This window comes from Polyodon spathula, chromosome 7 (assembly GCF_017654505.1).
Source record: "Polyodon spathula isolate WHYD16114869_AA chromosome 7, ASM1765450v1, whole genome shotgun sequence".
Taxonomy (NCBI): Eukaryota; Metazoa; Chordata; class Actinopteri; order Acipenseriformes; family Polyodontidae; genus Polyodon; species Polyodon spathula.
Window position 1 is genome coordinate 6,310,034 of NC_054540.1, and position 13,474 is coordinate 6,323,507.

At 38.5% G+C, this 13,474-nt stretch overlaps 1 protein-coding gene across 4 annotated transcripts in view; it reads left to right on the forward strand.

Annotated features, from left to right (window-relative positions):
• Positions 1-13,474, forward strand: part of LOC121318058 (acyl-CoA synthetase short-chain family member 3, mitochondrial-like) — a 41,174-nt gene that overhangs the window by 25,808 nt on the left and 1,892 nt on the right. For 3 of the 4 annotated variants that reach the window (XM_041254306.1, XM_041254307.1, XM_041254304.1), the window contains exons 9-14: positions 639-742; positions 8,473-8,568; positions 9,032-9,095; positions 10,522-10,603; positions 11,430-11,552; positions 11,642-11,741. In XM_041254306.1, coding sequence (XP_041110240.1) covers positions 639-742; positions 8,473-8,568; positions 9,032-9,095; positions 10,522-10,603; positions 11,430-11,552; positions 11,642-11,741 — 569 coding nt within the window. The remainder of the gene's footprint in view (positions 1-638; positions 743-8,472; positions 8,569-9,031; positions 9,096-10,521; positions 10,604-11,429; positions 11,553-11,641; positions 11,742-13,474) is intronic. The other variant, XM_041254305.1, reaches the window with a different exon arrangement.

Here is a 13,474-nt window from a genome sequence, read left to right on the forward strand (position 1 = left end):
TTCACACACCCTAGTCTCTTTAAGTTGCCTTAGATAAAGGCATCTGCTAAATAAACACATAATAATAATGATGAAACTACATCCAACTAACCATTTTACATTCTTTTTCACACCTGATTTCATTTTTGCAAAGGACAGAATGGAATACAGCAGATGATAAAAATATTCATCGATGATGGCAACATTTGCGATTGGTTGATGAATTTGAATAGTCGTTGCTGTACTAGTGCCTACTGAATGCTTGTTGTGTGCTGCAATCTTATTTTTGCATTGTCTACTGATAAGCGTGATAAGTTCATCATGTTTAATGGTAATATCCATAGATGTTTAGGTGAGGCCAGCTGTTTTCAATTTGATCAAACAGTGTAGGTAAATATCTTTTATCTTTTGAAATCAAACTGGTATTAACAGGCTCATTAGTTGCAGAAATCCAAACTAGTCTTTACATTTTCTGTGTTTTTATAGAAGGTTGTTTACATTTTAAAATGTAATATCACAAATGCTAGAATAAAACAATTAACTCTTTACAAAGAACCCCAGTAATGTGAGTAGATGTGAAAGTAAGCGATGGCTGTCTGGCTGCTAAAAGCAGCTTCTAGTACTCACTAACAGGCTGAGAATGGATATTTTCCCTGTAGGATGCGGACGCTGTTTGTTGCTGGTGAACGCTGTGATGCAGACACCTTGGGCTGGGCGAAGAAAACGTTCAAGGTTCCTGTCCTGGACCACTGGTGGCAGACTGGTATGCAAAACATGGATAATGAGTGTGCTACACTTCAGTTCAGGTCTGACTGCGTTGTACTATTCATATTAAATTGGTCAGGTATGAGATGGCTTTGTGGTTGGCTTTCTCTGTTTCTGTTGTAAAGGGCATTTCCTCTTCACCAGTTGACTTCAGATATTCTGGACATCATGCGCTGTTTTGTTTTTTGAAAAAATCTTGTGCTTCACTAACTTTGTAAATTCTTTAAAGTAAAATAGGTTTGAAGTTGAGGGGCTATATATATATATATTTTTTTTATAAACAGTTCCAAAATTAACAATTTCTCCATACACGTTTTGCTTCATTTTTTACAAACCAGGCGGTTTAGGTACGACATTCCCCTTGATGGTGCTCCTGGGTGTTTTGTTTTTGTTTGAACACATTATATTTAGTTAAGATAGTTCATCCCCCTGTTGGGGGTACTGCTATGAAGAAATCACTTTTTTCTAAATGAGTATGCTGTCGAAGGTTTATTAAACAGGTTTCATTCTCCTTTGGAACATGCTTGTTCGTGTGTTCTTTCCGTTCTGAGATGTGTTGCAGTGTTGTTCTCCTGCTGTTATTCTTTTTTGTCTGTTCTGTTGAAAATCTGGATAGTGACATCTGATGTGAATTCGTTATGCTTAGTTTTTATTTGACTTCACATTATTAAAGAGAGAATAGGAAGTTATTTTGTTAGCTATGCATCTTTACATTTTAATGGTTGTAATTAGTGTTATCTACTTCAGTGGTGATTTACCTTTATTGATCACCTCTGAATATGGAGTGCTGAGGCTGAATCCGAGCAGCTACCCGTCCAGGCACATTCTTATCGGGTTTGTCGTTTGTAACAGAATTCAGCTCAGGACATGTTTACGTGCAAGGCATTTAATGATCTAAGGTTTGCTAATAGGTAATGCACACATTGAATAACACTGCATATAAATATCCAAGATGAAATCCAGCAGGAGAATTGAAGCCTGGTGGCTCTTTCTAAAACACAGAGAAAGTAATAGAGCTTTATAGCGCTTGGGATGATTCGCAATGTCTTCCAGTTTTGTAAAAGGTATAATTTCAGTGCATGCGATGGTTACAGCTTGATAAGCAGGGTTATACTACCGAAATGATTTCCAATGTGTTCATTAGAAAAGCCCTAGTAGTCTATTCACGAAATGGCTTATCTCTGAGTTGTATTTGTCACTGGTGAAATGCTTTGGTAGAAGACAGATGCTAATGCTGGGAGGAACTAGTCAGATAGATTCATCGCAGGAATTAACTGAGATTGGAAAGGAAATTCCTGGATGTTTGATACAAGCAGTGTAGTCTCAATGCATGGTCTGATTTGTAATCTATAGTGGCTTGTTTCAAGATTTAATTTTCTTTGTGACAGAGCAAGGTCAGACTTAATGTTCAGAAATCTACACACATTTTTACACATCTTCTACGTGCTATTTGTATATGAGATGGAAACCCAAAACATTTTTTCAGTTCTCCGTGATAGTCTTAAAAGTCAATATAGTTTAACCCTGAGGCAGGCTGGCTTGAGCGGTGACGTCAGACCCGGAAGAACACAGCGTACTGAGAGTGAAATGAACGCGAATCACACAGCAGACCGAGGTTTGAAACGCACTGATGTGCGTACTTATTAAACAAAAGTAAAAGATTTAACGAAAGACACAAAACAAATGGCATGTGGGCCAAAACAAACAAACTAACACACAAATAATAATTACAAAAAGTACCGTGCTGGTACTGAACCAGCATGTGTAGCAATAGTTTCTTTTAATTATTATTATTTTACCTCCTCTTACTCCTGTTCTCTACTCCTGAATACTCTTCACCCTTTGCAGCCAAAGCTGCAGGTTTTTATAGTGGTGACCGAGGAATTAACTAGCTATTCATTATCTTGTTAACCCCTCGGTCACATTCTGCACAGGTTCATTGTGGATGCGTGACTGTCGGCTAATCATATTATGTAGCTGATCAGTCACACATTCCCAAGAGGTAATTAAAACAAAAAAAACTAACACAATAACAAACGCCCGCGGCTTTTTCATCTGCACCTTAAACAACAATAATACAATAAATCATCAAAAAATAATAATAATAACGGCACAAATATACTGTATACATAGGAGGCGGGCACTTTGCCACAAACCTTAATAGTGTTTTATATGCATTGTTTTGTGTCAGGATTGAGGCGTTGTGGTGTAAACAGTCATTATAGACATTAGCTTCTCTTCTCCCACCCCCAATCTTTTTTGACTAGAAGATAAAGTATGCACCATAATGTTCTTCTAAGTGTATGTGTGGTCAGTCAGGTCTTGTCTTTACACAGCTTCCAGTTCATCACCCTGTGCCTGTTCTCTAACAGAAAGGAATTCAGTCTGCATGTTCTAGAATCTAAATAGATGAGTCCATAGTTTTGGTGCAGTAGTTCGGCTGTTATGCTAATATGGATATGAAGCTCAGAGTTCTCTGTAGTCACGAGGTGTAGTTGGTCAACAGCTCAACCTGCCGGCATGCAATGGGCTACAACTACTGAAGGAATGTTGGTTTCCAAAAGGCTTATGAACAGCTTATGCAGTTCAAAGATCAGCCGCCACTTCTAGCTCTGGTGTGATTTGTACTGTTAACGGTTGAGAGTTTCTGCCACCTTGGTAAGCCGGGTATTGTGTGGAAAGTTATTGGAGTGGATTTAGGGCACCGATAGTCAAGGGCTTCTGTAAATTTATATTTAATTCACATTTTACAGAGACAAAAGAAAAACAACAAATGCAACAAAAGGTGAAAGGACAGCCCTCCATAGGGACTGAGGCCATGGAAACAAACCTTTTCTGATATATATATATATATATATATATATATATATATATATATATATATATATATATATATATATCTCTTATATATACAAGTCTGTAAGTTATGGCAAGTCAGGCATTCAGGCACTGCAGTTGCTCATTAGTGGGGCTGTGGGGGAGGGGGGAGGTTATGTACGTGCATTACAGGCAAATAGAAGGTAGATGTGTCGTTAGGTGTATTGCTTTTAGTCTACATGCATATTGTGACTATTCACAGAATATATGGTCTTTTAGAAGATTCAAATGTTGGTCACCAAGAAACCATACCAGTAGCCTCAATTCACTTATATATTGTCTTTCAAATCTGTATCTTTATAATTACGATGACCTTTGTCATAAAGCTCTGGGTATTTTTTCAATGGCAAGTATTATTTTTTCCTCCATCATTCTGGAGACTGCTGGGCCACGCGCATTGAGGCTATTCTCTGATTGGTTTATCCCCTAGTTATCACACAACAAATTGCAAAAAATAGGATTCAATCCTATTTATTTTGTGTCGCCCTGGTGTCACTTCCGCGATATCTATGGTGTGAAAGATACTTATCAAAAGTATATGTTATATTCATTTTGTCATATCGCTTCACAGTTTCGCTTGTCGCATTGCATTCAGTGTGTAGAGGCCTTTTAATGTAAAAATGATTTCCAGTGAGTGTATATATTCTGGACTTGTGGGAGGAGAGTGATCCTGGAGATACATTACTGAAATATAGGGGTCACTTACTACTGTATACCTGTCACTTGAAAACTGTTGGGTCCAACAAATTGCCCCATCAAAAATGACACTTTTTATTTAGGCAATGAGGAAAAATATGTTCTCTCAGCTGCTCACAGACACGTCTGTTCTCCCTGCAGTGAGCTACAGGTTTGTGAAATAGTGCAGAAACCAGCCTGTAATTGTACAATAGATCACAATTCTGTAGCAGCAGCCCTGTTTCAGTCCATTGTCTGCCAGGCATTTGCCACCAGTTTACATGGACAGATGGCTCTTCTGTTGTTATGTGACTGCAATTTCACCAGCTAGCTTCCTCTTAATCCCTTTCTTTTCAGTTTAAATCCACAGCACCCTTCAAGAGGCACACCCATCCTGCAGTCTTTATTCTGTCTGTTTTTTTATACAGGAGCTAATTCAGATATTGTATATGTAACGTGACTGTGGATACGGTTGATCCCTTGAAATAACCCTTTCTCTGTTTAAATTGCAATATTCATTTAACATTACAAAATAAAGCTAGCAGGAACTGGTCAAACTGTATTGAAGGATGCTGATAATCTCTGAGCTGTTTTAGGATAAACTCTGGAGAGGGGAAAAAAATATGAAGGTTGCTGATGTCATCCTTGTTGCCTGGTAACCACTGCTTTTCCAGTTCATAGCTCTGTGCTTGCTTACAATGGTTTTGTAGATTTTGCTGATTCTAGTGGAGAGTTGGAGGTTTACTATTATTATTGTTATTATTACGATGATGATGATCTTAAAAAAAAAAAAAAATCCTTTGCGAGCTTTACTGAAGATTTATTTAGCAAATAGCCTGTCTTCACAGAAAAGCTGTGTCTGGTGATAAAGCCCATATTTTTTACAGTTTTTAAAAAATCTTTCATATTCTTTATTGATATTACTTTAAAGAGTGCCAAACAAGGTTTTATAATCACATTCTTATTCCACTGTGTCACTTTCACTGCAGTGGTTTAGCTGCACTCAGGCAGTGTGACCAGAAGGAGTTGTCAGGGGTAAAAGGAAAAACAAAACATGACCTAGACGTGAAACGTTATGGTACACTTCCATAGCCAGTTAACATAACCACAATGAAGGTAGTAAGGTCAAACATTTTAGGAAGTTTCATAGATCCTGTAAGCACTATTGGACTACCTATTTCTTGGTAGAGATTTATTTTATTACAGCCATGTTCTGCATTTTGCAGTCATTATAATATTAAATTACAATGTGATAATTTTCTAGCAGTGATTTATGCAGAATCTGGATTTGTGCATCCCATGTAGCAAACATATGGAAAGGGACCCAGGGAACACTTGGATTATGAATTCCAGCTCCCCGGTAAGCTTTCAGTCTCATTACAGGGAGCATTTGATGTGGTCACAAGCTGATGTCACTGCAGGAGAATCGGACATGCCTGCATTTGAATGTTCTTTAATGAAACCATGTTCGTTGACCGAGCCTTCAGCCAGATTGTGCAACGAACAGAATTCATGTGCGTCTACTGCTCTGCTCACAGCCTGGACAGACATGCAGGACGTTATTGATGAATAACTCAAGCCTTCCACCACAATCTGTTCTTATTCATACAGCATATTTAATCAAAATAAAAAGTAAACTTGAATCTGGACTTGGACTCAAGGATTGGAGGTGTCTGGCTCCATCTCTCACTGCAGGTTTAATACCTTCCTAGGTTTGCTATACAGCTGGACAAGTTAAACATATAAAAGAAAGAAATAGACTGACATAGTATGATGAATGGTTCAAAGCAAAGAGCCAAGAGAACCTGAACCCGTGGGACACATTGTAATGGTATATTTTACTTGCAAATTATATAACGGTACCATTCTAGAAGGCTCACTGCATCTGTAATCAAGTAGATGTTTGGGAGGCTTAGATGTTGCTACAGAGTGTGACTTGATATGACAGAAATCCTTTGTCGTGCAAGGATCTATTTTGAATAATGCAAACCTTCCTAGATCAATGTATATGAGTATATTGCAAACTTTTACAATCAGTAATACACTACAGAGATTCATAAACACTGTTGGTACTCAAAGGGCCCTACATTAATCGAGTGGATGCAGGTGCAGGGGTGATGCAGTGCGGTAATGAAACAGACCAAGAGGTTTAATCCAGTTTGGAAAATAGTGCTTTTATTGTTTTGTTTTGTATCCAGGTCTGGTGGCAGATAACAATAATAAACAATAACGGGTTTGCAGTCCCAAACAATAATAATAATAACCCAACACATATCTGCCCCACAATTATACACACACATGGTCACCAGTCCTGGGTGAATGCACTAGTGCTTGTGGTGGGTGAGACTAAAGCTAAATTAAAAGGATCAATGATATAAAGATGTGGTGCCTACAGAAAGAGACAAACTACAATACTTGGTTCGCCATTGAAGGGTGTGATATTGGAAGTTGATGCAAATCTTGTGTCTTCTTTAACTTGAAGGAACAGAAGTAGAGTGTTGTACTTGAGGGTAGCGGCTAATTTTAGTCTCTTCACTCACAATCGCTCCCTTCATGATTCATATATTGCACGGTTTTGGCAGATCATAACATTTGCTGACCTCGGTTTTATGAAATAAATAAATGCTGATTTTGCACATACGGTAGTATGTTAATGTGAATCACACAAACACCTGAGAACTGCATCGATTTCTGTTACTCGTTTTAGGTCAACTGAGACTAGAAGCTATCATGTAGGTGAGCTGCGCACAGAACAAAGACTGCAGCATGAATAGAAATAATTTGATCTAAAAGACTGCTGAGAGAAAGCCTGATCTTAATTGTACTATCTGTTCTGTATGTATTCTCTGTAGAGGGCCACAGCAAATTGCATATGTTTTAACTGGTGTGCACTTTGTGACACAAGTCTCAAAGAAATTTTAACAGTGCTTGGAATGGGATTGCTTGTAAAATGCTACTGGCATAACACCCTGTGGGATTCTGCGTTTCCCTTTGCTTTATGGAAAATGTTTTTGTTTGCTTTGCCCGGGGGGTTCACTGCGTTGGCTGACATGTTGTCCTAAAGTGCATGTCTCATAACCTAAAATATTCATTAGAAATAGTTTGGTAATCAAGACCAATATCAAGCCCAAAATTACCACTCCGGAACATGATTTTATGACTGATGTAGAATAGAACTTGATTACAATTGCAGTGTAAAGCTGTAAGAGGTCACATTTTTTTAATCAATAGGAGGGCTTCATCTGAGAGGCTGCTGACTAATAATGTCAGAAGTTGTCGATGAGTGTTGAAAGGTCAACCCAGCTCACAGAAAAGCCCATTGTTGAGTAACATGGCCCTCTACAGCTAGGTGGCACTATTCCTCCCCCTGTCATCGCCATACTCCTTTCCAAGCGATTTGTAATAATCGTTTTAACATACTACTTTCAGAGTACATTTCAGTTAAAACTCCCAGCTGAATTATTCTGAACTGGGTTTTACACCATTTCTTTATAATTCAGTACAGCTGTATTTAAAGGGTACATAAGGACCTTATTATTTTATTGTGTTACATGTTACCATGTGTTGCTACAACTGTTTACGTAAGGTGTGTATTGTTTTAATAATTTTGACCACTTTTTAAAACTTTTAAATTGCATTCCTTGCCTCAGGATGTCTTTCTACATACCCGCATGAGTACATGAGAAGCCATCATCCTCCTGCTCATATATGTAACCAAGATGGATTTACCAGTGAGCAGGAGGATGATGGGAAATGTAGTGCTGAGGTCCATGCAGGTACATGGGAAGCCATCTTGAGGCAAAGTTTAAAAAAGTGGTCAAAATGTTAATAAAATAAATAAATAAAAAGAATTAAACAATACACACACATCTTACATAAACAGTTGTAGCAACACATAGGAACATGCAACACAATAAAATAAAAAGGTCCTTATGTATCTTTTAAGAACCAGTACACTGAAGGAGGGACTAGATAATGCTTAGCTGACTTTGTTTCTTGTAAGTTTTACCTTTTGGTATTACCTACTAGTATTTAAAAACTGTGCAGATTTATTAAGCATCAATTGTCACTACATTGCTTTGGTATTCTAATAGTTTGAGAGACAACATGAGACCCTGTTTAAATGAACATGTTGTATTTTATGTGATGGTTTTATTATGTTCTGTTTTTTATTAGAAAGTGGATCCCCAATAACAGCCTCTTGCATCGGCCTTGGAAATTCTCTGACCCCACCGGCTGGGCAGGCTGGCAAACCTGTACCAGGATACAATGGTAAACCCATTTAGACATTGCCTGTGTTCAGTGCTGTTACATATCAGGGCTTTCGTTAGGCAAACTCATGACTGTAAGCCAGGCAGTGGGCTACAGTAAATTGTGAATACATAGTTTGTAAATTACAGGGTTTTCCTGTTTCTATCACCTGGATAGTTTTGATAAAATAGCTTTCTAAGTGTGTAATGCAACCTTACTGTTTAAGTGCTTTTTAAATGGGCATCTTTAAAAATGAGATTTTTTTGCTGTGTGAACTTTAATACTGATTTTTAGCAGCCTCAACTTTATCACTGTCAGTTAAGCTTCTAAGAGCCATGTTGCAGGATTCTAATTAGAAGCTGACAAACTTTTTAAGATGCAACCAGCTAGTTTTGGAGATAAAAGAAGAATAGGAAAGCTACTTTTCAGGGGAGTGTACTGTTAAACAGTCAGCTGACTTTCCCCATTGTGTGCTGTTTCACAGTCATGGTCCTGGACTACAGCATGCAGAAAGTGAAGTCGAAGACTCTGGGAAACATTGTGGTAAAGTAAGGAAGGCTGGCCTTTTCAATGGTTACATCAACACTTGTGCACGTCTACAGGCAGCATTTCTATCCCAGCAATTGGTTAGATGCTGTGAAATTAGATACTGTTGTTGCAATGCTCATTATTGAGTGAAGAATTATAATTACTAGCTGCCAAAGCATCCAAGTATGTAAGCTTTCTTTTTTTTTTTTTTTTTTTTTTTAATGCTGATAACGTTTTACAGGAAACGCAGATAGAATGAATACATTTTGAAATATGTAGAAAATCTCTTATAAACCGTAAACATTTAAAAATGTTGCTGTAACCCTCTGTATGTCACTGTCACATCAGTTTTATCACGAATGGCCTGCTTTTTATAACTTACTGTATGCACATGTACATTTTCAAATAACTCTTGGAGAAGGGGTTCTCTAGATATATCAAAGAACATTCTTCAGAGCAAATTGAAGCCTTGTACCTACGGCTGTATATTTTATTTGTTTTTAATTCTAGTAATCTTGAGAGTAATCTTGGCGTTGAATGTATAAATACACAGTGAGTCACTAATATAGTAATTAAATATTATAATTGTTAATATCCATTAAATAGGGGGTAATTACCCCTAATCTACTAATCTAAAAGCACCCTTCATTTATTAAAGAGTAGTCTAATGTCCAGGTTATCTGGTTGATCTGTCTAGGAAATGAAGAGCTGCTATGTGCTGGCACAGTTCTGCTGTCTAACTGGGATTATATACAGATTTATTTCTTCTGTTTCTCATGACCCACCTGGTTGCCTTCATAAGGAATACTTTAAGGGTCTGTGGCGGTGATAGGTTGAAATGGGAGATGGTGTGTGCAGCCCCAGATCATTTGTGATCTGATGAGAAGTACCCTGATGAATAATGAATTTCAGCTGGGCTAGCCCCACCATTCACCCATCCAGACATAATGATGTGGAAACACTGCAGTGCATGCAGATACACATCCAGTTCAGTCTTCTATACAGTCACGCAAGTGTTTTGTAAACCTTTAGAATAGAATGTTGGATTAGCTGTGTAGTGTGCAGTTCACCGATGAAGCCATTAGATGTTTGTCTACTTAACTATGTTTCTGAAAAGTGTTGCCTCTTGCTATGTAGTGTACATTATACCGCTGGTCCTTTTATAATCTGTTTTGATGTAGCAGAGCAACTAGGTTGACGGCCTAGGATCAGCAGGACCAGAGATGATGATGTTGTTGTGATGGGGTTTTTGGTACAAGTAAATAAATATTAGAACCCCCTTCTGACAGATTAGCATTGCTGCACAGCCCCCAGAACCAGAGTTCTGTTGTTTATAGTTCCTGGGGTTTGGTGTGTGCTAATGTACAATATGTTAATAACTAGAAAGGTTATCTCATTGCTTACAGAAATTATTCTTTTGGGTATTCTTTTCTTTCTCATTTCAAGGTTGCCACTGCCTCCTGGTGCAGTAACCACTCTCTGGGAAAACGATGACATCTTCAATGAACTCTATTTCACCAAGTTTCCTGTAAGCGTTTCAATCCTGAGGTCTTAAAATAGTATTCTTGTTTCCACTCTCTCTGTTGCTGCTGATGTTAAATTTAATGAAAGCCTTGTATTTCAAGTTTTAAAACTGCCTTCTCATACAAACAACATTATCGAGTGTGTGTGTGTGAGGTTTGTCTTGTCTAAAGCATTGTGGAGTATGTGTGTACGATTACCACCAAAAGTGTAGGACGAGGAACCCAATTGGAATGACTGTTGCCTTTCAGTTTAGGTTTGGTTGTCCTGTGTAGATTATTCCAAAACAAATCATTATTATTGCAGACCTTACTAGTTTTAACCCATATCTCTCTGCTTGGAATAAAAGCACCTTTGGGATTCAATAGAATTAAGACTTTGTTTTAACCTGTTTTAATTCCCCTCACATACATTCAGCCTAATTCTACATTTTCATTACGGTGATTGTTTAGACACCTGTAGAAAGTTATTTCCACTACTATGACTGGTACAATTATTTCTGATTTCCCATAGACACCAAAGGCTAAGAAAGAAATAATACACCCCTCAAGGCTCTTGGGTTGAAAAACACAAATAGATTCAGCTCTGTGCTCCTGCTATTCCAAACTCCTAGTGGACTGAATATTGACTAGGTTTTGATTTCATTATTTGCCTCGCCTCCAATTACCCTGTGGCAAAGAGTTGCCTATGTTGCTTCAACACCATGGTGAATAGCACCGCCTAGTGGTTCACATTCATGTGAAGATTTCTTAGTTTCAGATTTTGTAATATTGTAAGGGCATCTTTGACAGTAATGGTCCAAATAGATGTGTATTAACCCCTCTTGTTTCCAGGGTTACTATGACACCATGGATGCAGGCTACATGGATGAGGAGAATTACTTGTACGTCATGTCTCGTCTTGATGATGTAATCAATGTTGCTGGCCATAGGATTTCCACAGGGGCGCTGGAGGAGGTGAGGGCGTATGCAGAACCAAGTGTTCCTTCAAATAAAATGTGTTTGAGTGAAGTTTCCTCAAGGAGATTTATATTTCTATGTTGCAGTCCATTCTGCACCACCCAGCTGTGGCAGACTGTGCTGTTGTTGGACTGGAAGACTCCTTGAAAGGTCACATTCCTCTAGCCTTGTGCATTTTAAAAAACGGTAAGTTTTATTAGTTTAATTTTCCATCTCTGCAGCTTGGATGCTTGGATTAAAGTGGGTGGAACGTTATTATTTTATGAAGCCATACCACCACCGAGGTGCTATAGATGTAGAATGCTTATTATACAAGCAAGTCGGGACTTCCAGACTGATAAGACTGTTATAGGGTATTTTTAGTGTGTATGGAATGGGTTACCGAACCACGTTTTTGAAACTTAATCTTTGGGATCCTTTAAGAAGTGATTTAGACAAAGTTTCAGGATCAATCAGCTACTAAAAGAAGAGACTAAGATTGTTGAGCTGAATGACGTTCTATCATTCATAGCTTTTTGGATGTTATGTTGTGTGTGTTATATATATATAGCTGCTCTAAACTGAGTTCAAGGGCTGTGATAAGGCAGCCTGTCCAGCAGATTGGGTTTAGACAGCTAGTGTGAAGTCACGCAGTGAGCAACATGAAGTTCTTTATCTCTGATGCCTAAGTACATGTGCAATTTCAGTACATGCTGCTGTGGTGTGCTGTCGGCCTACAAAGGGTCACCTATCAAGTTGTAACTGGTCAAAACTGTTTTAAAGGAAACGTATGGTGCAAAACCATTTGCTTGTATGGTACCTCAGCGATTCACATTGTTTGTTGCCTACATGTCTTCCCTTTTTTTTTTATCACCCTGGAGTTTAACATTTTGTTTACCATCTTTGAGTTGAACTGTTCGTGTAGGTAATATTTGTTTTTTTAAGGCAATAATTGTATTTCCATGATGAGAACAATGTGTGTGTGTGTGTGTGCATATATAATATACACAGTACTGTGCAAAAGTTTTAGGCAGGTGTGAAAAAATGTTGTAAAGTAAGAATGCTTTCAAAAATAGACATGTTAATAGTTTATATTTATCAATTAACAAAATGCAAAGTGAGTGAACAGAAGAAAAATCTACATCAAATCAATATTTGGTGTGACCACCCTTTGCCTTCAAAACAGCATCAACTCTTCTAGGTACACTTGCACACAGTTTTTGAAGGAACTCAGCAGCTAGGTTGGCCCACACATCTTGGAGAACTAACCACAGTTCTTCTAGTTCTTCAATTGCTTCTCTCTCTTCATGTAATCCCAGACAGACTCGATGATGTTGAGATCAGGGCTCTGTGGGGGTCATACCGTCACTTCCAGGACTCCTTGTTCTTCTTTACGCTGAAGATAGTTCTTAATGACTTTCTCTGTATGTTTGGGGTCGTTGTCATGCTGCAGAATAAATTTGGGGCCAATCAGATGCCTCCCTGATGGTATTGCATGAAGTATCTGTACTTCTCAGCATTGAGGAGACCATTAATTCTGACCAAATCCCCAACTCCATTTGGAGAAATGCAGCCCCAAACTTGCAAGGAACCTCCACCATGCTTCATTGTTGTCTGCAGACACTCATTCGTGTACCGCTGTCCAGCCCTTTGGCAAACAAACTGCCTTCTGCTATAGCCAAATATTTCAAATTTTGACTCATCAGTCCAGAACACCTGCTGCCATTTTTCTGCACCCCAGTTCCTGTGTTTTCATGCATAGTTGAGTCGCTTGGCCTTGTTTCCACGTCGGAGGTATGGCTTTTTAGCCGCAAGTCTTCCATGAAGGCCACTTCTGACCAGACTTCTCCGGACAGTAGATGGGTGTACCAGGGTCCCACTGTTTTCTGCCAATTCTGAGCTGATGGCACTGCTGGACATCTTCCGGTTGTGCAGGGAAG